This window comes from Sporobolomyces koalae (genome assembly GCF_050403365.1).
Source record: "Sporobolomyces koalae JCM15063 DNA, S_koalae_JCM15063T_v1_ctg26, whole genome shotgun sequence".
Taxonomy (NCBI): domain Eukaryota; kingdom Fungi; phylum Basidiomycota; class Microbotryomycetes; order Sporidiobolales; family Sporidiobolaceae; genus Sporobolomyces; species Sporobolomyces koalae.
This window is the reverse complement of record NW_027481745.1, coordinates 93263-117501: the sequence shown is the minus strand read 5'-3', so window position 1 is coordinate 117501 and position 24239 is coordinate 93263. Positions and strand designations below refer to the sequence as shown.

The 24239-nt window shown below is 56.2% G+C and overlaps 9 protein-coding genes across 9 annotated transcripts; 5 read left to right on the top strand and 4 right to left on the bottom strand.

Moving 5' to 3' along the window:
* Positions 1–611: 611 nt before the first annotated feature.
* On the top strand, positions 612–1800 carry JCM15063_005371 (uncharacterized protein; the record flags this gene model as incomplete). The annotated part of the gene is made up of 6 exons (XM_076679747.1): positions 612–692; positions 751–830; positions 893–1083; positions 1156–1460; positions 1526–1660; positions 1732–1800. The coding sequence occupies 6 exons, from the start codon at positions 612–614 to the stop codon at positions 1798–1800; spliced, it is 861 nt and encodes a 286-aa protein (XP_076533147.1).
* A 500-nt stretch (positions 1801–2300) lies between these two features.
* JCM15063_005370 (uncharacterized protein) lies at positions 2301–3617 on the bottom strand (the record flags this gene model as incomplete). The annotated part of the gene is made up of 4 exons (XM_076679746.1): positions 2301–2393; positions 2463–3018; positions 3100–3448; positions 3521–3617. 4 exons carry the CDS (start codon positions 3615–3617, stop codon positions 2301–2303), a joined length of 1095 nt encoding a protein of 364 aa, XP_076533146.1.
* Positions 3618–3942: 325 nt separating this feature from the next.
* On the bottom strand, positions 3943–7444 carry JCM15063_005369 (uncharacterized protein; the record flags this gene model as incomplete). Its single annotated transcript, XM_076679745.1, has 4 exons — positions 3943–4093; positions 4166–6509; positions 6580–6789; positions 6862–7444. 4 exons carry the CDS (start codon positions 7442–7444, stop codon positions 3943–3945), a joined length of 3288 nt encoding a protein of 1095 aa, XP_076533145.1.
* A 156-nt stretch (positions 7445–7600) lies between these two features.
* On the top strand, positions 7601–9628 carry JCM15063_005368 (M20 family metallopeptidase; the record flags this gene model as incomplete). The annotated part of the gene is made up of 5 exons (XM_076679744.1): positions 7601–7933; positions 8001–8202; positions 8286–8985; positions 9055–9468; positions 9544–9628. The coding sequence occupies 5 exons, from the start codon at positions 7601–7603 to the stop codon at positions 9626–9628; spliced, it is 1734 nt and encodes a 577-aa protein (XP_076533144.1).
* A 1042-nt stretch (positions 9629–10670) lies between these two features.
* On the top strand, positions 10671–14631 carry JCM15063_005367 (basic helix-loop-helix domain-containing protein; the record flags this gene model as incomplete). The annotated part of the gene is made up of 4 exons (XM_076679743.1): positions 10671–11760; positions 11831–11983; positions 12055–12152; positions 12223–14631. The coding sequence occupies 4 exons, from the start codon at positions 10671–10673 to the stop codon at positions 14629–14631; spliced, it is 3750 nt and encodes a 1249-aa protein (XP_076533143.1).
* Positions 14632–16845: 2214 nt separating this feature from the next.
* JCM15063_005366 (uncharacterized protein) lies at positions 16846–18660 on the top strand (the record flags this gene model as incomplete). The annotated part of the gene is made up of 4 exons (XM_076679742.1): positions 16846–17682; positions 17750–18009; positions 18080–18311; positions 18376–18660. The coding sequence occupies 4 exons, from the start codon at positions 16846–16848 to the stop codon at positions 18658–18660; spliced, it is 1614 nt and encodes a 537-aa protein (XP_076533142.1).
* Positions 18661–19125: 465 nt separating this feature from the next.
* Positions 19126–19846, bottom strand: MGT1 (methylated-DNA--protein-cysteine methyltransferase; the record flags this gene model as incomplete). The annotated part of the gene is made up of 3 exons (XM_076679741.1): positions 19126–19394; positions 19487–19574; positions 19649–19846. The coding sequence occupies 3 exons, from the start codon at positions 19844–19846 to the stop codon at positions 19126–19128; spliced, it is 555 nt and encodes a 184-aa protein (XP_076533141.1).
* Positions 19847–20034: 188 nt separating this feature from the next.
* Positions 20035–21978, top strand: TPP1 (polynucleotide 3'-phosphatase; the record flags this gene model as incomplete). Its single annotated transcript, XM_076679740.1, has 8 exons — positions 20035–20290; positions 20350–20470; positions 20542–20741; positions 20809–20877; positions 20951–21067; positions 21142–21299; positions 21388–21718; positions 21803–21978. The coding sequence occupies 8 exons, from the start codon at positions 20035–20037 to the stop codon at positions 21976–21978; spliced, it is 1428 nt and encodes a 475-aa protein (XP_076533140.1).
* A 176-nt stretch (positions 21979–22154) lies between these two features.
* Positions 22155–24178, bottom strand: JCM15063_005363 (glutamine synthetase family protein; the record flags this gene model as incomplete). Its single annotated transcript, XM_076679739.1, has 9 exons — positions 22155–22226; positions 22293–22412; positions 22489–22614; positions 22693–22837; positions 22908–22936; positions 23001–23519; positions 23589–23881; positions 23946–24017; positions 24109–24178. 9 exons carry the CDS (start codon positions 24176–24178, stop codon positions 22155–22157), a joined length of 1446 nt encoding a protein of 481 aa, XP_076533139.1.
* Between the last annotated feature and the right edge of the window lie 61 nt (positions 24179–24239).

Genomic DNA, 24239 nt, shown 5'->3' with positions numbered 1-24239 from the left:
ACATCAATGATCCTTCCATCACGGATCGTCCTTATTTCCGAGGCTATGGCGCTTGCGAACCCATTAACCGGACGCTACGACGAAATTGCGCAGAACGGCACGTTCACCGCCATGCAGTCCAGACCAAAGGTACGAGGGGTCTGTGTAAAACGGATGCGAAACGACGCTAAGAACGCGAGTCGTCATGTTGAGCGAATTTCTACAAAGTACGGCAATTCCCTACGTAATTACGCGCTCGCAGGCGATTCGGTTTTTGTCCCTTTTCAGACCTGCGACGGTCAAACGTCGTAGCGCACTATGTTGCAACGGTCACAACAGCTTTGCCAGAGTCAATCGAACAGAAACTGGTTCCTCGTCACAGTCGGGAAGTCACGCAGAAGTAGTCGTTTCCAAACGGGAAGGAGCGTTGAAACAACATTATTCCCGGTGTGGAGAACCGAGAGCCTCGCCGCTAAGTTGGGGTAAGGACAGGGTCATGTCCGGAGAGAGCGTCATGATGACCGCTAAGGGGTCGCCGTCCACGCCCGCGCGCATGCAGGGCGTAGCTCGAATCCCGCGCCGTTCTTCTGCCTTCATCACTCGACTTCAACGAACGTCTACTAAACACAAAAATGCGCGCTACCACTATCGCCCTTGCCCTTGTCGCCCCTGCTGCCCTCGCAGTAGCCCAATCTCTGCCGTCGAACGCTCCTGTATGTCTCATCGAAGATCTCGCTCAGTTCCATGAGCCTGACGCAGTAGACCCTACAGGCCTGCGCAGTCAAGTGCTTCACCGTCAAGATTGAGGAGGCTGGAACTCTCGCGCCCGGTGCCAACAACCTTGCAGATGAGTCTATCTCGTCCTTCTCGACTCTCCCATCTCGACCAATCCGCTGCGCTGCGCTGGCGAGAGGTGGACTGGAGACCGTGCCATAGTCCAAGATCTAACGCCGTCTTTGTATTCGTCGCTTGCACGCTACTGCCGCTCCCAAACTTTCGTTCAAGCCTACATCAACTGCCTTGGCGACAACTGTCCCTCGGGCGACGTTGCCACCTCGGCAGAGCTTGGACAACAAGTCTGCGCTGATGCCGGCGCTGCGATCGGTTGGTCGAATCTGTATCTCGTCTGCTCCTCTTGCGTCGACTGACCTTGTGGGGTTTGCTCCGTTCTTCCAGTCACCTCGGGCTTGACCGGTTCTGCCACGGCCATTCCCTTCTCGTCGATCCCGATCTCTTCCGCCGCCAGCTCGGCAGCTAGCTCGGCCGCCAGCGGAGCTTCGTCGGTCTCCTCAGGAGCGTCCAGTGCCGCGTCTTCGGTTTCTTCCGGCGCTTCTTCTGGCGCCGCGGCTGCTTCCTCGGCTGCCTCGTCTGCAGCCAGCAGCGGATCTGCGGCCGCTTCGTCCGTTGCCTCGAACGCCTCTGGAACCGCCTCTTCTGTCGCCTCGAACGCCTCCGAGACTGCCTCGTCTGCCGTCTCCGGCGTGAGTTGGTCATGAACTCGGATGTACAGGAAGCGTAGCTCATTCCTCGTTTGAACCCCGAACAGGCCTCGTCCGCTGCTGCGTCTGCCACTTCGGCCGGTGCTGGCCTTTTGAGCTCTGTTGTCGGTCAAGCCTCGTCTGCCGCTTCGCAAGCGACCGGAGCTGCTGGATCTGCTGCTTCCCGAGCCACTGGCACCTCGGTGAGTTGCGGTTAGCGTCTCATTCTGCTCGGAATTTCTTCCTTACTAATAATGGTTCCGAGTCATTCCAGAGTGCCAACAGTTTCACCCCTGCTGCCTCGATCGGATTCCTCGGTCTCCTCGCCGCCATCTTTGCCTAAATCTAGTCAATTCGGACTATGTCGCTCTCACCTAACCCCGGAACTCTTTCCATTCTTTTGCCTTTCCACACCCAAAACCTTGTCTCTATTTTCTAAGCGATGCCTTACATCTAGCATCCATATTTATGCACGCGTACTACCTATTCTATGTATCTATGCATGCATGACTACATATCCATGTATCTAGAACAATTTTTGAGAACGCACAATGAAGTCAACCCATTTCGTTCGCGTACAGTTTGGAGAGGAGCGCGGTCGGGGACAATATCGTCTACACCTCTGCGGCTTAGATGCCATGACAAAACTAGTATACTCACGATACAACCGCTTCATAGTGAAATCCTGCTACTGCGTCGTCTGAACATGCAAAATATCTCGTCAAGCTATGTGCCCGAATGAATCTCACTCAATTCTACCGTGAAGTTGAGCCGCAAATTCAACAACACAAAAGCTGCATGTATTACAAGCTACAATCATCAATACGTAGAACCCAAAAATTCTCAAGCTTGCGAAGATGAGAACGGTCCAAGAGCGTCCGATCCCGCAACTTTCTCAATGATCTTGATGCTTTGGTTCCAAAAGTTTTCGATGAGCTGCAACCTCACGTTGATTCAGATCAAGCAACTAGGGCAGATGAAGCAAGAGGAGCCAGGGACACTCACCTCTTGATCTTTTGCTTCACTCGTTTCTCCTCCGTCTTGGTCCGGGTTTGAAAAGTAAGTGCCGTTATCGTACTTTTCGTTGTTCCTCGCTTCAGGAGCGGTCCCCGCCCAGAGTGCAGACAACGCTCCGTCATCGGGCGCCCGCATCAAGGGACGGATGATGGTTTCCATGATCGCACCGGCCGTATCGCCGTAAGCGTCCTTGTACTGACGAGTCTGACCGGTCGCAACTGCTCCCGGGTGAGTCGCGAAAGCAAGGACAGTCGAAGGAGGTTGCAGGTACAGTTGCACCGTGCGTCGGATCAAAAGGATGTCTGCGAGCTTGGAGCGAGCGTACAGGTTCGAAGGACCGATATCCTGCTTGAACTCTTCCTCGGACCCGAACTTGGTGCCGCCAAACTTCTCGCCCGGACCTCCGAACGTCGCCCGGTGTAGTTCACTCGACATGGAGACGATGCGCACGTCCGTTCCGGGCAGCTTGGAAGTTTTTTCGAGGAGCGGGAGTAGGTGAGACAGCATGACGATTTGCGAGATCGAATTGGCAGTCAGGTGTGCGCTGTTGAGTACGGAATGAGACGGGATCAGCTATGTGCATCGGCTGCAACCCCAAAAGAGACACGGCCGTGTATCTACGCACTCGTATCCGTCCTTCGTCTGCTCGAAAGCGTTGACGCCGAGTCCGGCGATGAGGAAGAGTCCGTCGAGGCGACCGTCTAGCTCTTTCACCAGTTCCTTGGACAACTCCGCCACGGCCTTGAGGTCTTTCAATTCGCACAGCTTGGCGACAACCTCTCCCGACTCGCTCCCGCCATCGGCAGAGTTGTCTGTCTGCGAGCCAAATCCGGACGAGTACGACTCGGTTGCGAATTTGAGGTCACCCGTCTGGATGTAGGACACTGCGCCGTCAATGTGTTGCTGCTGGCCTCCGACGATGATCACCTTGGCGCCGTGAGAGTACAGCGTGCGGCTGATTGACAATCCAATGCCTGTTTGGATACATGACAGACAATCAGACTCATGCACGACGCGTGAGCCAGCGACATAAGAGCGGCACTTGCCGTTCGATCCGCCAGTTACGACGAATGTCTTGCCGACGAGAGACGGAACTTGAGCTTGCGAGAATCCATAGCCGAACAGTTGCTTGAGTTTGTCCATTGTGTGTTTGTATCGAGGGGGACTGTCAAGATTGAGGAAGAAGAGCAAGCGAAATGGAGAACGCAGCCGATCTCGACCGAAGTGGGGCCCGGCTCCAGCGGTAGACGTCAGTACCGTGGGAATCGCTCGCTCGCGCAAGTTCGCGCGCAATGTTTTTCGCCATCGCGCATTGTAGCGAGAGCACGGTCTGACTCGCTCGCATCATTTCCGCGATGAGAAAGCGCGAAAACACTGTGCAACTCGCCACCTTCTCAATCTCTGAACAAATGGGCATCACGTGCGAGAGAAGGGGTCCGAGCCTGAAGGCAAGACATTCTTGCAAAGGCTACTCAACCACAACCCAGAGTGGTTTCTGCAACCTCGTCTCGGTCCCATCGGCTGAATCGATCAGCTTGAGCTCCTCGAGCATGTGCGCTCCGGGAGAGATGGCCAGCATTCGCAGACCGAGCGAAGCACAACTGTTGGGAGCGAGCGGGCTGTTCAAGCTCGTGTCAGCTTTTTCGAAAACAGACAGCCCTATGCAGAACAGACGGAGCACAGCAACGTACCCTATCCGAACATCGTTCTCGAGCGGAACGAGCGTTGCAACCTGTTCCGACTCGTCCACCGTGACCGCATCGGACCCGACTCCCGAACGCACGCCGAGGTGTTCTCCTCGTGGCTTTCCACGTCCTCCTCCTGATTGACCACGTTCGTACTCCTGCGATTTGAGTCTGGAGCATTTTGGGGGCACGCTCACAACGAAGCGCTTCACCTGGTCGGTTTGGTTCACGACAAACAGTTGCACCAAAAACACATCCAACAAACCGACTCGTGGCATTCTCGAAGTGAGGAGAGCGACTCTCTCTGCGTCGGTTTGGACCGAGCTCGCGCCGTTTGGGTTCGGTGATTGTGACGGAGATTGAATTGTTGGAGACGTCGGGGTCGATGGCGGGAAATTAAACGAAGCGTGAAGAGAGCTTCGAGGCGAAAGCGCCGAGGTCAGACCTGGCAAAGTCGGAGCAGGGAGATCCTGAGGCGAGTCTGTCGTCGAAAATGGAGATGTCGCTTGAGCAAGCAGTTTGCGTCGGCTTTTTACGGTGCGAAGCGGGACGAGCGAGACTGTGATCAAGATGTGTCCGCTGTCGGGCGATTGTTTATACTGGTATCGATGCTCGACATCTGATTGTTGCAGCGGTAGCGACCCTTGTGCGGGTGCCGCCGATTGTGCAAGGGCTCCTGCCGTTTCGAGGCCCAATCCGAGACCATGTTGCCCATCTGAAGGAAGCTCCCGGCTGTCCCAGCTTGTCCTGCCATCTGTTGTACCGGAATTTGCGCCCTTGCCGATTCCGAGACCGCTCATCCAGCTTGTCCTCCTGTTTCCATCAACCGAGGTGCCCTGATTTGCCGGCGGAAGCGGTAGGCTGTTTCTACCCGCTGCTGGAGAGATCGCAGGGTTTATAGGCTGTGGAGTCTCGCTTCTTCTGAGTGCCAGCGTTGACGCCGACAAATTCGAACTCGGTGGGGCTGTTGACGGAACGTGGTACGCTTGAGGTTGGGATTGAGGCGGCAGAGAGAAGAAGCGCCTCGGAGTGGTTTCGCTCGTTTGCGGCAACTCTCTGGAAGAAATGTTGCGATGAGGCCCGGAACGTGAAGCGGCGAAAGTGGGTTCAGGAGCGTAAGAAGAGCGTCGACCGAGAATTGGCGATTTGAGCGACATGGAAGCGAGAGAAGCCATCGTGTGTCGCTTCGAACCTGCAATGGATTCGAATTCGGTGCGGTCTCCGGAACCTCCTGCAGCCGAGACTGATACTGGCCGAATCGACGATGGAGGTAAGAGTGGAACTGGTGGTGCAGCGATCGAAGTTGGGCGAGCAGATGGTCTCGAGTTTGTTGCGCTCGGGTCAGGCGGGTCGAAGCGAGCATGCGAGGGAGGCGGTCGAAGGGCGAAGGAAGCGATGTCGATCGTATAGTTCCATTTCGAAGAGATGTCGAGCGCCGGCGAGTCCCATTGTTCGCCTCGGTCTCCACTGTCGCGAGAAGGTTCGACCGTATATCCATCCCGAGCATGATCGTCCTTTGCGAGGATGAGCACCCGTCCCTTGACAATCACCTCGACGTTCCTCTTGAACATCTCCTCCCGCTTCTTGCGTTCCGCATCACTCCGTCGTCTTTCCAACTCTTCTTCCTCGTAGAAATCTCGATCTCTCGTGTCGCCATCGTTGCCATCAGCGCCGAAGCGCGCCGTGAAGCGCTGCGATGGGCTCGTCGCGACTCCGATCGGTACGCTCGACAGCGCGTCTGCGAGCCCGTCTCTCGCTGCTGTCAATGTGTTTGATGCGATCGAGGTTGCTGTCGATTGTTGCTGGGACAGCTGCGACGAGGACGAGAGTGACAGGTTCCAGAGCTGGACAAACTGATCGTTCTTCGCCAACTCCATCGGACCTTCGGATCGATCGACAGGTTTGGCTTCGACGTCATCCGTGCCGAAGGTGGGTAAGCCTGTCCCAGTGGAAGTGTTGACTTGTACGTAAACTTGCTCAATTGAGAACTTGTGCCGGTCGGGTTCAGGTCCAGCAATCTCGACCACGAGGACCATTCCGTTTCGCTCGTGTCCTTCGGTACTCGCGTTTGCACCATCCGAGCTTGCAACCGCACAGTTGACGGTACGGATCGCCACCTGCACCGGTCGGGCAATCCCGAAAGTTTTCGAGGTGGTTCTGCGCAGGAGGGGTCCCGGCGCAAGGGGTGCGAGTGGATCTGATGTGAGCGATTGCGTTCGAGAGTGTCGACGCGTGTGCTGCAATGCGGTAGGAGCAGTGCTCGAAAGCGGAGGAAGGAAAGTAGGAGGCAGTCGGGAGAACGGAAGGTTGAAAGCGTGGGCACCGCCCAAAGACGAAAGCAGATTGACATCTGTCGTCACCGAGTGGTCAGGTTAGCCAGATAGCGGAGCTTGCTCATAGATATGGACTGTGGGACGTGCCATCGTACGTGTCGTCCATATACTCTTCCTCGTCCTCGTCGTCCGCATCGTCGATGGCTGGTGTAGAGCTTGGCGAAGCTTCGGCGTTCTCGCTCGCCTGTCGCTGTCGCCGAACAGCATTGAGTGCTTTGTCGAGTTTGGGATCGTCGCGAAAGGTGGCCGTAATAGAGATTGCGAGTCTCGGTTCGCGGAAATGCGTCTGTATGCACGCTGCAACAGGGAACGAGATTCAGGTTAGGCATTCTTTGGGATATCGAAGATCCCAGAGGTACAAGAGCGTACGCAAGGACCGCTCAAAGTGCCACACTGCTATCCAGCTGGCCTGAGGGTCGCGCGTGAGCCAGAACCTCGCGGGTGGGTCTTCCTCTTCCGCGTCTCGTTGAACGTGATCGATATTGGGAACGAGGACAGCTTCTCGCTTCGAGTTTCCGTTGACCTGCGGGGCCGAGACGGATGGGAGCGGGCCTGGGATGAGCGGATACGAGACGGACAGGGACGAGGCGGTGCGGTCGGAGCGGGGGTCGACACGTGGCAGGGGTCGATCCGCGGCACCTTCGTAGTACGAGAGCGACGGTGTGATTGTCAGGTGGGGATCTTGGGTCGCCTGAGCAAAGAACGAGAGGGCTTGGGTGCGCGAAAGGTTGAGGCAACTCGGCGGCAGGGCGAAGACGAGGTAGAACCCGAGACGCTCGTCATAGTAGGTCGCTGTGCGCTGCTTCGCAAGCAGGAGCGATTTGATCCAGGCGTCAGTCGCGGTCGAGTCGGAAGCGTCGAGGGTCGAGCGAGGTGGGGGATCGGCGAGGCTCGCGTCCGGCACGATCACGGACAGCGTGCTCTCGTTGAACGCACTGACGGGATCGAGCATCGCATACAGCTCGCCCACCTCGAGATGATGCGAGCGCGACAGAGCTGGAGCAGAAAGCCGGGCGTGGTGCCGCTCACACTCTCTCTCCCTCTCCTCTTCGCCTGCAAATCAAGAGTGAGTATGTCTGAAACATAATTTAGTCAGACGAGACGACTGATGGGCTTCCAAACTCCAGTGGGCAACTTGCCGCTGCCCTCGACGACGCAGCCGCCGACTCGCTCGCGGCTGCGCTACTCTCTCGCGCTCCTGTGCCTCCTGCCGGGTGCATTCTACCTGTCTTTCCCGACGACTATCTCGCTGTCGTCGCTGGTGCCGACGCATGCAGGCTGCAGCCACGCCCGCCAGTTCGATGCCCCGCTATTGAATCGGCCAGGCGCTTCTTGTCCCGCACAGCTCGAGCCACTCGACCATGGCAGCAACTGGGACCCGAAAGCCGACGACGCGTATGTACAGACTGCCATCGACCGCCTTCGAGGCGCCGTCAAGATTGTCCGTCTCTCTCGCTTATTCCCCGCTCGCAACCCCACTCGCATGCTGATGCACTCTGTTCCCGCAGCGTACCGAGTCGTTCGACGACATGAAGCACACTCCGCAAGAGGAACCTCGGTTCTCGGTCATGGCTGACCTGCACGAGTACCTCGAAAAGACCTACCCTGCCGTATACGACAAGCTCCAAGTCGAGAAAGTACAGGAGTACGGCCTCTTGATCACCTGGAAGGGCAAGGACGAGTCTCTCAAACCGATCGTCCTTATGGCTCGTAAGTCTCACAGCTCGAAGAATTTGCAAGTGCTCCAGTGAGCTAACCCTTGGAATCGGTTTTTGTTCTTGCCGCTGCCCAAGACCAAGACACGGTCCCAGTACCCGCAGCGACCGAGTCTTCCTGGACTTATCCCCCGTTCTCGGCTCATGTCGACTCGGAAGGCTGGATCTGGGGACGCGGAACCGCAGACTGCAAGAACACGTTGACTGGAATCTTTGCCGCCTTCGACAAGCTCCTGTCGGAGCCAGACTTTGTGCCCGCCGCGACAATCATCCTCTCGGCAGGATTTGACGAGGAGATTGGAGGTTCGCGTTCGGCCGCGTACCTCGCGAAGAAGCTCGAGGAGCGGTATGGCAAGGACGGAGTCGGCTTGATCCTCGACGAAGGATTCACCGGAGTCGACAAGGCTTACGGCACTCAGTTCGCAAGGTTTGGCGTCGCCGAGAAGGGAGCAGTCGATCTCAAGCTCGAAGTGTTTACCCAGGGGGGCCACTCGTCGGTACCGCTCGGCAGACACACCGGTATTGGGATCATGTCGCGACTGCTCGTCGCGCTCGAGGACAATCCGGCCGAAGTCAACCTGAAAGCGGGCAATCCTATGCTCAGCTACCTCAATTGCGCTGCCGACTACGGAGACATGGATGCCTCGCTCAAGAAGAAAGTCCGAAACGAGCACAAGTGGAAACAGCTCGGACACGAACTCGCCGACAGCGATCCGATTTTGCGTTCCTTCCTGAGCACTTCGCAAGCGATCGACCTCATCAACGGCGGTGTCAAAGTGTGAGTCTCTTTGCGCTACTTCCAGCTGCCTCACCCTCGTCTGAACCCTTGCCTCGACCTCGTCGACAGTAATGCATTGCCCGAGTATGTGACCTCGACGATCAACTACCGCATCGACTTCCTGTCGTCGCTCAACGAAACCCTCGAACGAGTTTCCTCGATTCTCGAGCCCGTCGCATCGTCGCTCAACCTGACTTACTCTGCCTACGACTCATCTTCTGATGACGTCAAGAACAACCACGTTCGACTCTCGAGGGTTTCGGGTGCAGGCATCGAACCGGCGCCACTCACTCCGACCGAAGGACGCGCCTGGGACCTCATGGCCGGAACCGCTCGCAAAGTGTTCCCCGACGCGATCGTTGCTCCTTCGGCCATGATTGCCAACACGGACACCAAGTGGACGTGGAACCTGACTCGCAACATCTATCGCTTCGTGCCCGCCCCGCTCGAGCTTCTTAAAAATTTCCACACGGTCGATGAGAGGTGAGTATTGCGCATTTGCTTGTGTAGCACCTAGGACATTCGTGATTGACGCGATTTGCGTTTCTCGGGCAACAGGATCCACATCGACGCCCACCTGTCCTCGATTGCCTTCTTTTACAAGCTCATCAAGAACACGGATGCTTGGCTCGAATCCAAGTAGAGTGCATAGTCACAAAATTCGATACTGACATAATCTGCAAATACAACATTGATCAGAATACTGGTCAAGGACCCATCGCGCTCATCCTTTTGACTGGAGAAAGCGCTCTCGAGAGCTTGAATCAGAATCTCGTCAATCCTTTCATGAGCTAGTGTCCGAGCACTCAGTTGGCTACTGCAGTGACTGTCTGTGTAAGGTCGGTCAAGCCGAGACAGGGAGCTCCGTTGAAGTCGGGAGTCCGGGAATCGGGTACAAGATGGGTTCTCTCTGCAAGAGTGCGTCTGGGCGGTTTGGGCTATCCGAGCCTTTTTGTCTCTCCCCTTGCTCTCGTGTCGGCAGCATCTGATGATCTCGACAGCGCGACACTCGCGCTTGGAACCTTGGAACGTTTGTGACCAAGCCAACCAAGCGCATCCGGAAGTTGGTCTCGTTCGGGTCTGTGCGGCTAGCTCTGCGCCGATCGTACGGCGTATGTGACGAGTATCCTGTCTCGCAACCGATGTACAACGTGTTCCGAGGTAGGAAAAAGCTTGTCGGAAAGAATGGTGATAGCTTGTACGGCACAGATTGTCGTCTCGCGGCAACGGATCCTTGCACATACGACTCAATTTCCAAGCCTACCGAGAGCTCGACGATTATATGATACATTGAAGCCCCCAAATGATCGATGAGCGCACGAGATCAGCATGCGCACTCCCGATTTTCGAGCTCGAGGTTCCCTCTTTGGACCGCGGAGGCTGGGAACTCCTCATGCAGCTTGAGGGTCCAAATCGACCGGATCGAACGGAATCCCGGACAGACGCTCGGATCCGACATGTGGTCACGTCAACGAGCGCGCGTAGCCGGCGCTCTCTCGAGATGCATGGACCCTTAAGCATGCATACAGCCAGAAATGATCCGGAAACTCGGTTAAAATCTCGAAAGGATACTACAGAATCAATAAGTAGTGCTGCTGTACAGTATTCGTAGCTTTCCAACTAATAGTGTTCGTGATTTCGAGCTGAAAAAATACGAAACACAGTGGTTCGATGCGGCCGAGGCGATGCAGGCGAAACGCATTCAGTTGCCTCACCCGGTCTCTTACTCGCCCCTCACTCGATACTCTGGCACTGCGTCATCTCTCGACTCTTCTGCCACCACGATGGCAACCTACGCCAACACTGGCAACATGTTCGACACACACTGGCAGACGCCGCTTGGGGACTCGGGTTCGTACTACGACACTGCGCAATTTGGATCGTACGACCCGGACTTGCTCGACGTCTTCACAACGCAGCCGTTCCAGCCGTACCCAAACGGTGCACAAGATGAAAGCAATCTATTCGACTCGGCGAACCAGAGCATCGCGAGTATCGGCGGCGCAGGAGGATCGTCGGGAACATATTCCGACGCGGGCAGTTCGCCCCAGGGCAACCTCTCGTACGCCTCCTCGACGGGCTACTCGACTGGAATGACAAGCCATGGAGTTGGGAGCGGCCCACCAATCGACTACGACCTCGAGTCGATCTTCACTGCCCCGAGCGGCAGTGGTTCGACGCACGGCGACTCTCCTCCGTTCGACTTTGGCTCATCCATCGCGTGCAACTTCAACACGAGCACCCTCGAATCTCTGTTCGTCTCGCCCACGGGACATCAGGAACATTTTCTGCAGCAACCACACTTGTCGGGCCTGTCACCTGCCTCGACTGCGAATGGAGCTTCGCCGCATGCGAATGCCTTCCAGTTCCTCCCACACGCGCCACATTCGGGATCCGTGTACCCTCCGCAGTTCCTCGCGCCGGATCAGTCGAGTCTCTCAGCCTATCCAACTCCAGCGCGGAACCCCTCGATCTCGTCGTCCGGATCTCCCCTCGTGAACCCCATCATCATGGTCCCCGAGCACGATCCAATGGCGAATAAACGCCGGCGTATGACGCTTGCGGAAACTGCAGGACTTAACCAGCAGCCCCTGGCGTCAACAGGACTTGGCCCGACAGGCTCGTTCACCGTCAAGCCCGACTCTCTCGACCGGGCAAACCAGCAGATCCGAGCACTACCGACGGCCTCATCGGGAAGTCGAAGTCAAAAAGCACCGTCGCCTGTCGAGGTCATTGCGAATGCAGGCATGTCCAACAATGGCGTGTACAAGCCGCGTGAGTTTCAGCCAGCTCGGCGACCTGTCTCCTCTTCTGCTTTTCCTGACGTTTTCCTCCTCCGGCATAGCGACTTATCAACTCCTTCCCAAGCCTGCGAACGTCGCGAGCACTCCGGCGATCGGTGCCAACAAGAACAAACGCGGGTCTGTGGCTCTCTCGGGCCCCGATGACAAGGCGGCCGGAGGCGCGAAACGCAAGAAGACTGTCGATCGTGGTCACAGTGAGTCTTCTCGCGTCGAGTTTGGTCGCGTGCCACCTTGCTGACTTGGGATCCTCACGATCCTCTCGAAGACGCGGTTGAGCAAAAGTATCGCAACAGTATCAACAACGCACTGGCCACTCTGCGCGATACTATTCCGGCCTTGCAGCATCTCAAGCCATTACCATCGGTGCGTGCCTGGCTTCTACCCTTTCTGCAGGCCCAGAGAGCTCCGTTGACATGTCATTTCCCGCCTGAAGATGCCCGTATCGAAGCGCAAAGCCTCACAATTCACCCTGCCTTCGAGTGTCGCGACGGTCGCACCCACCGGTCTCGTCGACGGCGTTCCCGCTGCGAAGACCCTGTCGAAAGGAGTGATCCTCAACAAGGCAATCGAATACATTGACTTCCTGCGCTTTGCACGCGAAGCGCACAACGAAGACCTCGAGATGCTCAAAGACATGGTTCGAACCATGGTTGGAGGTGGTGCACAGCTCGTGGCCGAGTTCGAACAGAAGCGAGACGAGCGTGAGGCGGAGCGAGCGAGGGAGCGTGAACTCGAGCGAGAGGAAGCCGAAGGCGAAGACGACGGCGATGGTGACCGCGAAGACGAGGAAGAGGAGGAGAAGAACGCTCCGGCCGTGCCGAATCCCAAAAGGTCGACGGCGACCAAAGCTCGAGGGACGGCCAAGAAGGATACGTCTGCCGCGAAGCAATCGAAATCTTTGGCGGCCAACGCAGTTCAGGACGCCAAGATCACTCTCGCCTCTCAGCAGATCTCTCCACCCCTCACCTCGGACTATCGTCACGTTCAGGCGCTCAATGCCGCCCATCTCGACAGCATCACTGCGGGTCAACATGCGCATACACACACTTTTCCCCCTTCGCCGGTCTCGTCTGACGACTTGTCAGTGTCGCCGGCCGCACTTTCGCATTCTCAGCCTCACTCAAGGCAACCTCCTCGAGTCCTTCTCGCATCGTTCATGGGTCTCAGCTTCGCGGGTGGACTCGGTTACGATCTCGCCTCGGGTACCGCTGCCGCTGCTGAAGAAGCAGCGGCGGGCGTCGTTGGTAGTGCCTGGACAAGTCGCCTTGTGCGTCGATCACTCGCGGTGCCGAACGAGCGCACTGTCGTCGACTTCTTGCATCCTTCCTTGCTCAGCGGTCTCGTCGCCCTCGGGATTGCCTCGATTGTCGTCTCGTCTATCTACGTACTCGCCCCTCTCTTCAGCTCGCGCCATGACAAGGTCTCGACCACCGATACGCGCCGTAGTCAAGCGCTTTCGTCCCTCGCAAAATCGGCTACCTCGACTACTTCGACGTACGCCTCGGCGAAGTCCAGTGCACTCATGGCAAGGGAGGAGCTGCGGAACTTAGTTGGCGCGCCTTCTGCCATCTCTTTGCTTCCGTCTCTCGTCAAAGAGGCAGCAGTATGGGTTTTGCGGCATCGAGCCGGGCTGAGCTGGACCACCGATCGCAACTTGGCGGCTTCGGCTGAACAAGTCGAGCAAGCTGTCGCATGGATCCGAATTGCCGAGATTGAGGCGACAGTCGGCGTGGAATTGTCCTCCCTGTCCCGCTTCTACACCTTCTTGCGCCTCTCCAACTTGTCCCACTCTGCTTCGTGGCCCCAAATCTCTGCCTCGACCTCGCGACCTGCAGTGACTGCTCTCCTCGCTATTCACCTTGCGTCCTCTGGTCACCTGCGATGGGCCGAAGCGCTTTGGCAATCGATTTCAGCTCTGCACAAGAAGGAAGATCAAGCGCAGCCGACCTCCAATTCCTTTGTCGACGTGGCCGTTGACGCCGATTTCGAAACGGTCAAGTCTCTCTTCGACCCTGCGAGCGCCGTGCGACGGATCGACGACGATACGACACTCCCAAGCGATACCGTGCCGCTCCTCCAGACTGCCGAAGCGATGTGTGCGGACGCGCTCGAAGAGGTATGGTCGCGCATTTTCGCGGCCATTGTCGACACGACTTGCCCGCCCCACATGGTCGATCCGACACCATCGAAGGACAAGCTGGTCTCGCTGTTCGAAGCCGAGGACGTCGATCGAACGCTCGCGGTCGTGCTCGAGGCTTCTGTAGCAGGATCGGAAATCCGCAGTATCGCGCTCATGACGCGCGCACTCATCGACACGCTCGTTCGGCCGCAAAATGGCAAGACTCCCACAATTGCAAAGTCGTGCATTGCATCGCTACTGCTCGAGGCGCGCCAAGGAGGACCTTTCGCTCGGTTCGCATCAGCCGCCCCGTTCTGCCAATTGTTGCTCCCGTCCTTCTCTACCGGCCTCGCCGCCAAACTTCCGCCAGTCGACGAGGCAATCAACGAAGTGGATCATTTGGCAGCTACGACGCTTTCGTGGCTTCTCCTGCGCCGACAATCGCTCGACCTGCTCGTCGAGCGCTCCGAATCTCCGGACCGGCCGTCTACGCTCAGCGGTGCCACCGAGCCCGTGCACAAGATCAATCCCGATGCGCATGCGCGAGCGCTTGCGATCCGACAGCTTCTCGCGCATAGCGTGTTCCGCGGCTCTCGCAATGCGCCTTCAAACGGCATCGATTTCGACGAAGCCAAGGATCTTCTCGTGGACGCATTGACCACTTTGGCCCGGCGGGCAGCAGGACTGACGGCTCGCGATGACGACTCTGGCGTCGAAATGTGATCACTCTCTCCGCTTGATCAAACGCTGTATAAATTCTGATCTCTCTCCTTTATTGCTGAGTCATGCTTTGTGTTGCTTTGTGTCGTTGTTGTCATTCCCTGTCGATACTACTCCGATCTTCTCCTGCCGCCACATGTGCGGGACGATCCCGTGCATACGGTACGCGACATCAGAATTCTTCGCGTCTCGTCACCTCGGCCTTGACGCGTCTCGCACGCGTGCGAAATTAGCCGGACTTTGCCCGCCTATCAACCCTTCTTCTTCAGCTTTACTGTACATTTGACGTTGTGGGTAGTCTGCTAGGATCGACAAGGGATCATCTCATGGGCATCGAGAAGAAGAGAAAAAGTTGAGAACGGACTGTGCATGCCAGGTATTCGCTCATCCTGCCGACCCGTGGTCTCAATATTGACAGTCGTGCCGGACTACGAACTCTGTTGCTAGTGCATTCCTGGAACCTCTGCTTACTGAGCCTACCTGAGGCTCTCGAGCTCGCAGGCGGCAATCTGGACCTGCTGCCGTCAAATCTGGATGCCAGTCGTTCGCTCGGGATTTTCTCGAGACTCGCGCGGGTCGTCGGCTTTCGTCGGACGAATTCGATATTTTAGCCCTTTGCGCGGCGGGCGCAAGATCTCGAACCGGAGTTCCCCCCGGTGCTATGACGCTTCATCAAGCGAAGGTTCAAGGACGATTAATGAAACTGCGGGGGCGTCCAAGCTCTAACCCATCACCACTTCGAAGACGTCTGCAGCGGAGCTTAGCCTGTCACGGATTTCTCGCTGGGCAGAGCGCCCGAATCAGCCTGTGCTTCAGAAATAAGCGTGAACTCGTTCCACGCCGCCATGCATGCGCTCCCAAGTCGCAAGTCGCTTGACCGAGAGCCCCTGTTCCGTTCCGCGGATCAGCCAAAGCCACAAGGTTCGACCCCCGCACGCGTGGAATTTGGGAGTGCAAATGAAATTTGCGGTCCTTTTTTGACCTTCTCGATTCGACCTGAAAAGTCGTCCGGCCGAACATTCTCGACGACATTCCTCGCCGAGACTGACCAGTACTATGCCCTACCGCCTTGCTACTCTCTCCTGCTCTCACACACGTCCAGACACAAGAGACACAAAGGCAGATACGAGAGAAAGGGACGGCGCAACTCACGAGATCCGACCCGATCCAATTTGACGTCGCCGAAAGAACAAAGGATCTTCGTTGGCGATTCTGATCAGTGATCTGTTACTGGCCCTGGACTCCTGCGCGGCTCCCTCTTGACACGCTATCTGCTGCAGCCGTGCACCTGCGCCCGTCGTCGCATCTGCACTTGCCTCTGTCGGCAGTAGGAAGCGCGCATCCTCATTCGAGCTCTCGATCCGGCGGACCCAGCATTCGATCTTCCCGGTACGCGCGACAATCACCAGCATCGCCTCGAATTGGACTTTCTCTCGTCTCGCGTTTTTCTGGTTTGTCGGCCACCGTCTAATCTCGAGCGCGTGCGCAAATACCTACAAGCGTCCGTGAGTACTGTTCCCTTTTCTCATGAGAAGGTCGAGGTGCAGGTCCTGGCGTAGGTGTCGGAAAGCCACAAGACGGCGCGACAGACGAAGGTCGAGTGAGACGGGCAGGCTTTGTTTCCTGCAGTGTCCTTCCTTTGTGGCATTGTGTCTCGCGCACTATCGCTGAGACACGTCGGACTGACGCTCCCGTCTATTCGCGGCAACAGAAAGGAGAAATCCTGCGCTCCTCTCAGATTCTCTCGTCCGGCCAAGGCTCCGCTTCCTGCCAGGTCGTCTCCTACTCAGACCACTTGAGCTGCCATAAGATACGTCAAGATTAAAACGTGCGTTTCATCGTTGGTCTGGTAAGCGCTTGTTTGCGATGCGATCTTCGAATCAGTCCATTTCCTGACGGAATTCCCCTCCACTCCTTTCGTCTCTCTTTCGCTCAACTTGCGCGCTCGCCCGCTTTTCCCTTACCTCTCTTCTACTCGCACCGTTCTCTCGCAGGCCGAATCTCTCGATCTGCGCTCTATTGCGTCTCAGTGGGACCCCGGTGCACGACCCTCACCTCTAGAACCTCGCCTCCACCTTGGGCCAGCGCTAGCGCTCCCTCTCGTGTCCCTCATCACCAGGTTCGTTCACTGTCTTTGCCAACGAACACGATTCGAATCGCTCATGTTCATCTTGAACCTTTCCAGTGAATAACCATCAGGCCTGCTCATCGTTGACCATGTCAGACGTCGTCACTACTCTGCGCCAGCCGCTTACCTTCACTACCCCGAGCTTTTCTCAGTCCCGGTCTGAGAAAGGACGACCATCGTCGATGGCACTCGCGTCCTCATCTACCGCTCCGTTGCCAACGCCCCCATTCTTCGCCGTCACCGCGCATGCAATGACAGAAAAAACTGCCGCGACGCCACTCACTCCGAACACGCCCTCGACTTGCGGTCTTCCACCAACACCGAACGGTGACGCTGATATGGTGGATGCTTTCGTGACCCCACCCATGTCGCGCATCCTGCCCACTCAGGGCGGCGCACGCTCACTCGGACTCCTCAACATCGACACGCCCACGTCAAACAGCAAGCTTCCCTCCAAGCTCGGCAAGGCGCCGAGCTTGCGGTCGCCCGTGATGCCGCTCACTCCGCCCTTGACGCCGCCGTACCTCGACCATGCTGAGCTGCATCCGGCCGCTGCGCTTCCTCCTTCGACTCCAACACCGCAGCCGACGACCGTCTCGGGTCGAGCTCTCTTGCATCACCGCCTTCACCCTCTGTTCGAGTCGTCGTACCACCTTCGGGAGGAACTTGGCTCGGGCGGATTCGGGTTCGTTGTACGTGCCGACCGAGCTTGCGACCGGCTGTCAGTTGCTGTCAAGTTCATCGAGCGAGCCAAGATCCCTGCCCACGGCTGGGTCAAATCGCGATCCTGGGGAGAGACGCCGGGACTGACCCAAGCACCCGGACCCAAGCTGGTACCAATGGAGGCGTTCGTTCTCCGAAGCATTCGCCACGAGGGTGTTGTCGCCTTTATTGACCTGTTTGAAGACGAGAAGTACTTTTACCTCGTGCGTTGATTCGTTTCGGCTTTTCCCGATGAAGCTTCCTCGCTTACCGAATGTTTACTCCTGACAGGTCATGGAACACCACGGCTCTCCGTGGCAATGTCCGGAAAAGGAGGTCGTCTCGCGGTCTGGACCTTCGGATCTTCCCGCGCTCGCCGCTTCATCCATGCAAGCTTCTGCAGCTCAAGCTCGCTTGACGGAATCCCCTCAAAACCAAAGCCCGACATCTTCGCCGACTTTGTCCTCTGCGCCTCTGCTACCTGCGTCTCCCGCCTTGTCTCCCCCTCGGCCAGCACCCATGGAACGACGGAGCTCGTGCGATCTCTTCGAGTGAGTTTCTCGATCACACGCGTCTCCGAAAATGCAGAATCGCTGACACTTGCCGCTTCCGCTGCCGCAGATGCATCGAGCAGCACAGTCGCTTCGACAACTCGACAGCCAAGTATGTCTTTGCTCAAATCGTCGAGATTGTGTACGCCCTCGGCCAGATCGGAATCTGCCACCGTGACATCAAGGATGAAAACATTGTCATCTCGAACGATTTCCGAGTCAAGCTCATCGACTTTGGCTCGGCTGTCATCTTCGATCCGCGACAACCGGCACCCCTGTACCACCGATTCCATGGCACGACTGTAAGCTCGCTTCATCCTCGGTTCTTCCTTGCAAGCGATGTGCTCACGCGCTTTGATTATGCAGTCTTTCGCATCTGCCGAGATCCTCCGCGGCGAGACGTACCAAGCACCGCCGTCCGAAGTGTGGTCGCTCGGCGTCCTCCTCTCGATCCTCGTCACGGGCGAGTGTCCATTCTCGGATGCGGAGGCGGCCAAAGTGGGCAAGCTGTCGCGACCCAAAGTTCGCCTCTCGCCCGAGGTCGAGCACCTGATGCGATCGTGCCTCGACGTCGACGTCTCGCGCCGGATCACGATTTCGCAAATCCGAAGACATCCCTGGCTCAGCTCGGTGTATGCTCGACGACCATGAGGCGGAGGACTTTGTTCCTTGGCCTCGTCCATCTTTCTGTTTCCCTTGTCCATATTCCTCTTGACTTGATTCCAGGGTTTTTCTCTTGGGCATTCTGTCTCGCGCATCTTCCATCTGTCCATCTCTTTCGTTCCATCTCATCCATGTTGTTTGTCATCTTTGCCCTCTGTTCCTAGCGCACCGAGCGCGACTCATAACCTTTGCATTTGTCCATTTTGTCTGCCACTTATTCCATCGGCCTCGTTCCATATTACCCCCCTTGACTTGCGCATCAACCTCATCGAAACCTTGTAGCATTTCTGGTTGGTCCGAGATACCCTTCTGAATGAACCGAGTTGTTCTTTCCTCCGACTGCGAGCCAAGAGAGTTCATTCAAAGTTCTCATCTGGTTCCAACTGAATTGAGGACAATGAAGACAACAACAACAACAATCAAATTTCATATTGGCAACAGACACAATTCGAATCAAGGACCTTTCCACCAACAACTCTTGTCTTTCAGGAATCCCTTATGATCAAACTTGACCCCTTCGTGGTTCAACAAGACGAGTTTCTCGGAAACTTTCGGACCTTGCACGACGACCCCTTTGCCGGATTTGCTCGACTGCGTGGTCGACTTGGAAGATGTCGGTTTGTTCCATTCTCCGTAGAACCCTCCAATGTATCCGTTCGTGGCGATGATCCGGTGACACGGCACGTAAGGAGCGAACGGGTTGTTGCGCAGCGCACTCCCGACTAGAGACAGCAAAAATTCATAGCTCGATGATTAGTATGGATTGATCGATGATGACTTGTCCGATGTTTCGCTCGGGGGGAATTGCTCGTACCAGCTCGAGGCGAGGAAGACAGGATCGTCGACAACTGTCCATAAGTTGACACTTTGCCTGGCGGAACTTGTAGCAAGAGGTCATACAGCTGGAACGCATAGAGGACGTAGATCAGTCAAGCAAGTCTGAGGTGTCAGGGGTTGGGAAAGCGGGGTGGCTCACTCTCCATTGAAATGCAGTCACTTTGGTCGGCTTCTTGCCATCCCTGGACTCCCGGATAAAGTTTGATCGTCCGGATAGAGTGCGAGGATAATTGGAACCATGAATTGGCGGCGGTGAGTCTTCGAGGACGAGTACCTCGACGCGTCCGGATGCCGAATCAGTCGAGGAATCGACAGTTGGTGCTGGCGGGGAAGCCATCTCGGCGTTCGTCGGGAACACCCTACCCGATGTGGATCAGGAGCGGCGGCGTGTGCACTGAGATAGGTCGTGAGGGAGACCCTCAGCAGTCGGATCAAGGTTAAAAGGGGGTGCGATGTAGCCAGGTCTTCTCCGTGCTCGCTCCCCTCTCCCGCTTCGTGTACTGGGACACTACCTCACATCGAGCCATGTCGGGAGGCAAGCAGCCATCACTCGGGTACCTCCGCCAAGCAGGACCCTCTTCGACCAAACGCCTGTTTGGCGACACCGCCGCCGCCGACCCCGCGACTCCCGCGAACAAACAGGTCAAGATGGCTCCACTGTTCCAGAAGAACGTTCCAGTCGATCACACCATTTCGAGACTCGGAGTCACGTCGGGCGCAAAAGGCTTTGTTCATTTCGTGTTTGAGCATCCGAAACCTTCCCCCAAGATCGCCGCCTTTGGTGAGAAACGCGTATCTTGCACAATCGTCGTCTCTTATTGACGAATTTATTCTTGATAGACATTGATGGCACGCTCATCGTCACGAGATCGGGTCACAAGTTCCCGAAGGACAAGGACGACTTCAAGTTTTGGTCCCAGCCCGAAGTGCGCGACAAGATTCGAGCTGCTTACGACGACGGGTATGACTCCTAGAACCAGCTGGATCATGTTCCTTGGATCTCGCTCAACCTTTTTCTCCATTCATGTTAAGGTTTGCAATCGTGCTCATTTCGAACCAAGCGGGTAGCCCAGGCCAGCAGAAAGCGTTCGAAGGCAAACTACCCCTCCTGTCTCGTCAACTTAAGGTACCATTACGCGCGTTCGCCGCTCTCGGTCGTGACGTGTACCGCAAACCAGCGACAGCGATCTGGGACGAGTTTGTCGCCAACTTTAATGGCGGGATTCCAATAGGCAAGTACAGTCATGCCTCTCTCTGCCTCTCGCGAAAGGCGCTCGTGATTGACTCAAGGATCCACAGACTACACCAAGTCGTACTATGTCGGTGACGCGGCAGGAAGAGCCGGTGATCATGCCGACACCGATCGAAGTCCGTTGCCGTTCCTTTGAACGTCTCCTTTCTCACTGTACCCAGACTGATCATCTTTACGACCTGCCATCAGAATTTGCTCTGAACTGTGGGTTGCCATTCTTGACGCCCGAGGAATACTTCAAAGGCGCTCCTGCCTCTCAAGACTACGTCCTCGGTGGATTCGATCCCAAAGCTTACGACCACTCTCGTCAGTCAACCTCTTTGTCTCCCTCAGTCTTGATTCTCGCTCGAAGAGTGTTGACTCTTTCGTGAACTGCGCAGAACCCCTCTTTACGCCGACTTCGAGACCGTTGTTGCCTCACCGGACATCAGAATTCGATGACGACCCCATCGAAGTCGTCATATTTGTCGGCTCGCCCGGAGCGGGCAAATCTTCCTTCTTTCAGAAACACTTTGCTCCTCGAGGTTATGTCCACATTGTTTGTTTTCCCCCTTTCTCTTGTCTTCTTCTCGCGAGCGAATCATTATCAAGACTGACCATCGCTGCTGCGTCTTTGTCTCGGTCAGAATCAAGACACCCTCAAAACTCGAGATGCCTGCGTCAAAGCGCTACGACAAACCCTCTCTTCAACCCCGCCACGACCGTGTGTGATCGACAACACTTCTCCAGCTCGATCCACTCGAGAAGTGTACCTCTCAATCTTGAGAACCGAATTCCCAAACGTCAAAGCGAGATGTTTCGTGTTTACCGCTTCGAGAGAAGTGTGTATGCACAATTCGGTCTATCGAGCTTGTTACGAACCGATCGATCCGGTCAATGGCAAGAAACGTGAAGTGTTGCCCGACATTGCGTTCAGTGCGTTTGCGAGCAATTTCGAACGTCCAACTCTTGAAGAAGGTGATGCGCAAACATTCTTTCCTTCCAATGTCGACTCGTATTTTGAAGGTCCTGCTGACTTGGTTGAAAGGTTCGAAAAAACAGGGTTTGAAGAGATCAAACACATCCAGTTCAAGTTCGAAGGTACCCCTGAACAACGGACTAAGTGGGAACGGTGGTTGATCGATGTGTACAAGGTGCCAAAATTGCCAACCGTACCGAAATCTCTCAAATCTACCAACCCATTCAACCTTGCGTCGAATCGAGGGAAGAAACAATAAGGATTTTGATGTCAACCCTTTACTCTTATTCTCCTCTTTGATTTTGCGATCTATACAATTCCTTCTTTTTTATTTGCAGATTGAGAGAGATGGCACTCCAACTTGTTTCTGACGACCTCTCTACCCTTTTCTTGTTTGATTGCCCGATCGTGAATCGGAATGCAAATTCCAGCAGATTAAGCGAGCTCGAGATACCGTTTCAGTTCCCAATCGGTCACCGCTTGACTGAACACGTTCCATTCGTTCAACTAATTACGGAATCCCCCAAAAAAGTCAGTCTTGAATTTCGGAGAGAGAGAGAGACTTTTGCTTACTCGAGTAGCACCATAGTGTTCGACGAAATCGTCTCCGAGAACTTGACGCGCCAAACTGTTGGGAGCGGTGAACCTTTCGGTGGCCGCCAACAAGTTTTTCGGCAATCGTTCCAGTTTGATCTGTTTTGGTTTTCCTCAGAAACTTGAGTCTCGATCCGGAGAGCTCGGAGGAGGCTCGTTGGGAAGAGAGACTGACCTCGGAAGCGGCGGAACCGTCCTTGAGTCCTTTCGTACTGATTGGAGGTCGAGTCAATTCAATCTGTTTCTCAATTCCTCTCAACCCCAATCCCAACACGGCTGCAAACACGATGTAAGGGTTCATCTTGACAAAAAAGAATGGCGTATCAGGTCTTTTTTGGTCCTCTTTTCAAGCGGGAAGAGAAAGTGGGACAAAACTCACATCGGCACCGGGAACGCGAACCTCGAGTCGGGTACTTTTCGGGTCCGACATGGGCGGGCTGATGATCCTGACGGACGCGACTCGGCTCTCGTACGCGTACGAGACCGAGGTGGGAGCCCAGAACGACTCGACCAGTCGCTTGTACCTGGGAAAAGGAGGTTTCGAGTTTTGAGTGAGTAATGCCGATGCTAGCAGAAACGCAGCGACAGACATACCCATTAATGGTTGGTACGAGACACGGCATCTGGGGAAGAGACTGTGTGAACAAAAAGGTGTGCAAGAGAGTGCGATGAACGATCCTCGCTCACAATGTCGGGCAAACCTTCGAGAACTCCGGCGAGGAACCACTCGCACTCTTTGCTGATGCGCTTGGTGTCTTCAAACTTGGCATCGGCCCTGCCCTCCTTGACCTCGTCGTCACGAACGGCAAACACGTTCCTGCCCGAGTCGTCACGCAGACTGATGTGGACGTGGCCCGAGCAGCCCGGTTGGTCTGCGTACGGTTTCGCCATGAACGTGGGCAGGACGCCGTGAGCGATACCGGTCGTCTTGGCGATGTACTTGAACAGTTGGGCATTGTCGGCCATGCGACGCACGGGTTGGTACGCGAGGGCCGACTCGAACACGCCCGGACCGGTCTCGGTGTGGTGCCCTTCGAGGGGGATGCCGAACGCCTTGCACTGGTCCCACAGGTCGTGAAAGTACGCGTTGTTGAGTTGCGGGCGTAGGAGCGAGTAGCCGTGCATGCCGCGCGTGAGGGGTTCGAGGTTGTGGAACCCTTTCTCGTAGATCGAGGTGGGCGTCTCGCGGAACTGGAAAAACTCGTACTGCTCGTCATCCGTGGCGTCAGTACAAAAGGCTGATCGACACGGGCAGAGACGATGGGTGCGACTGACCTCGGCACCAGCGTACGCCGACAAGCCGCGTTGCTCGAGGCGTTCGACGACGGTCGCGAGGGTCGCGCGGGGACAGGCGTGGAGGCCTTTGCCAGTCTCGGGATCGGTGAAGGTGACGAGGAAGAAGGGGAAGCTCGGTTGGGTTGTCGTAGACGGGGTGCGGCGGTACGAGTCGAGGTCGATGCGGGCGACGAGGTCGCGGTAGCCGTTCGAGAGATTCGAGATCTTGAGTTCAGGCTGGTACGCTGCATCGTGTGCGTCCCATCCAAAGACGACCGAGCAGAATCCGAAGCCTGGAGGGAGCGGCGATGGACGATAAGCAGCGGCAAGTGGGGAGAGAGCGCAAACGAGACTGACCGCTCTCGAGGGACGACAGGAACTTGTCCTTGTGCATGAACTTGCCGCGCAGGATGCCATCGACGTCGACACCTGAGATCGAGCGGAGAGGGACAGCGATTAGCGTTGAGCGATTAGCGCGTAAATGCGCGTGCGCAGACAGCGAGCCGGAGCAGGAGCTCACCAGCGAGCTGAACGCGGTCATCGTCCTTGAGCCACTCTTTGATCTGCTCGACGGTGTACGGTGCGGTCATCGTGAGAATTGGGGAGAGAGAGAGGAAGAGAAGTCCACTCAACAAATTCCGAAATCCCCCA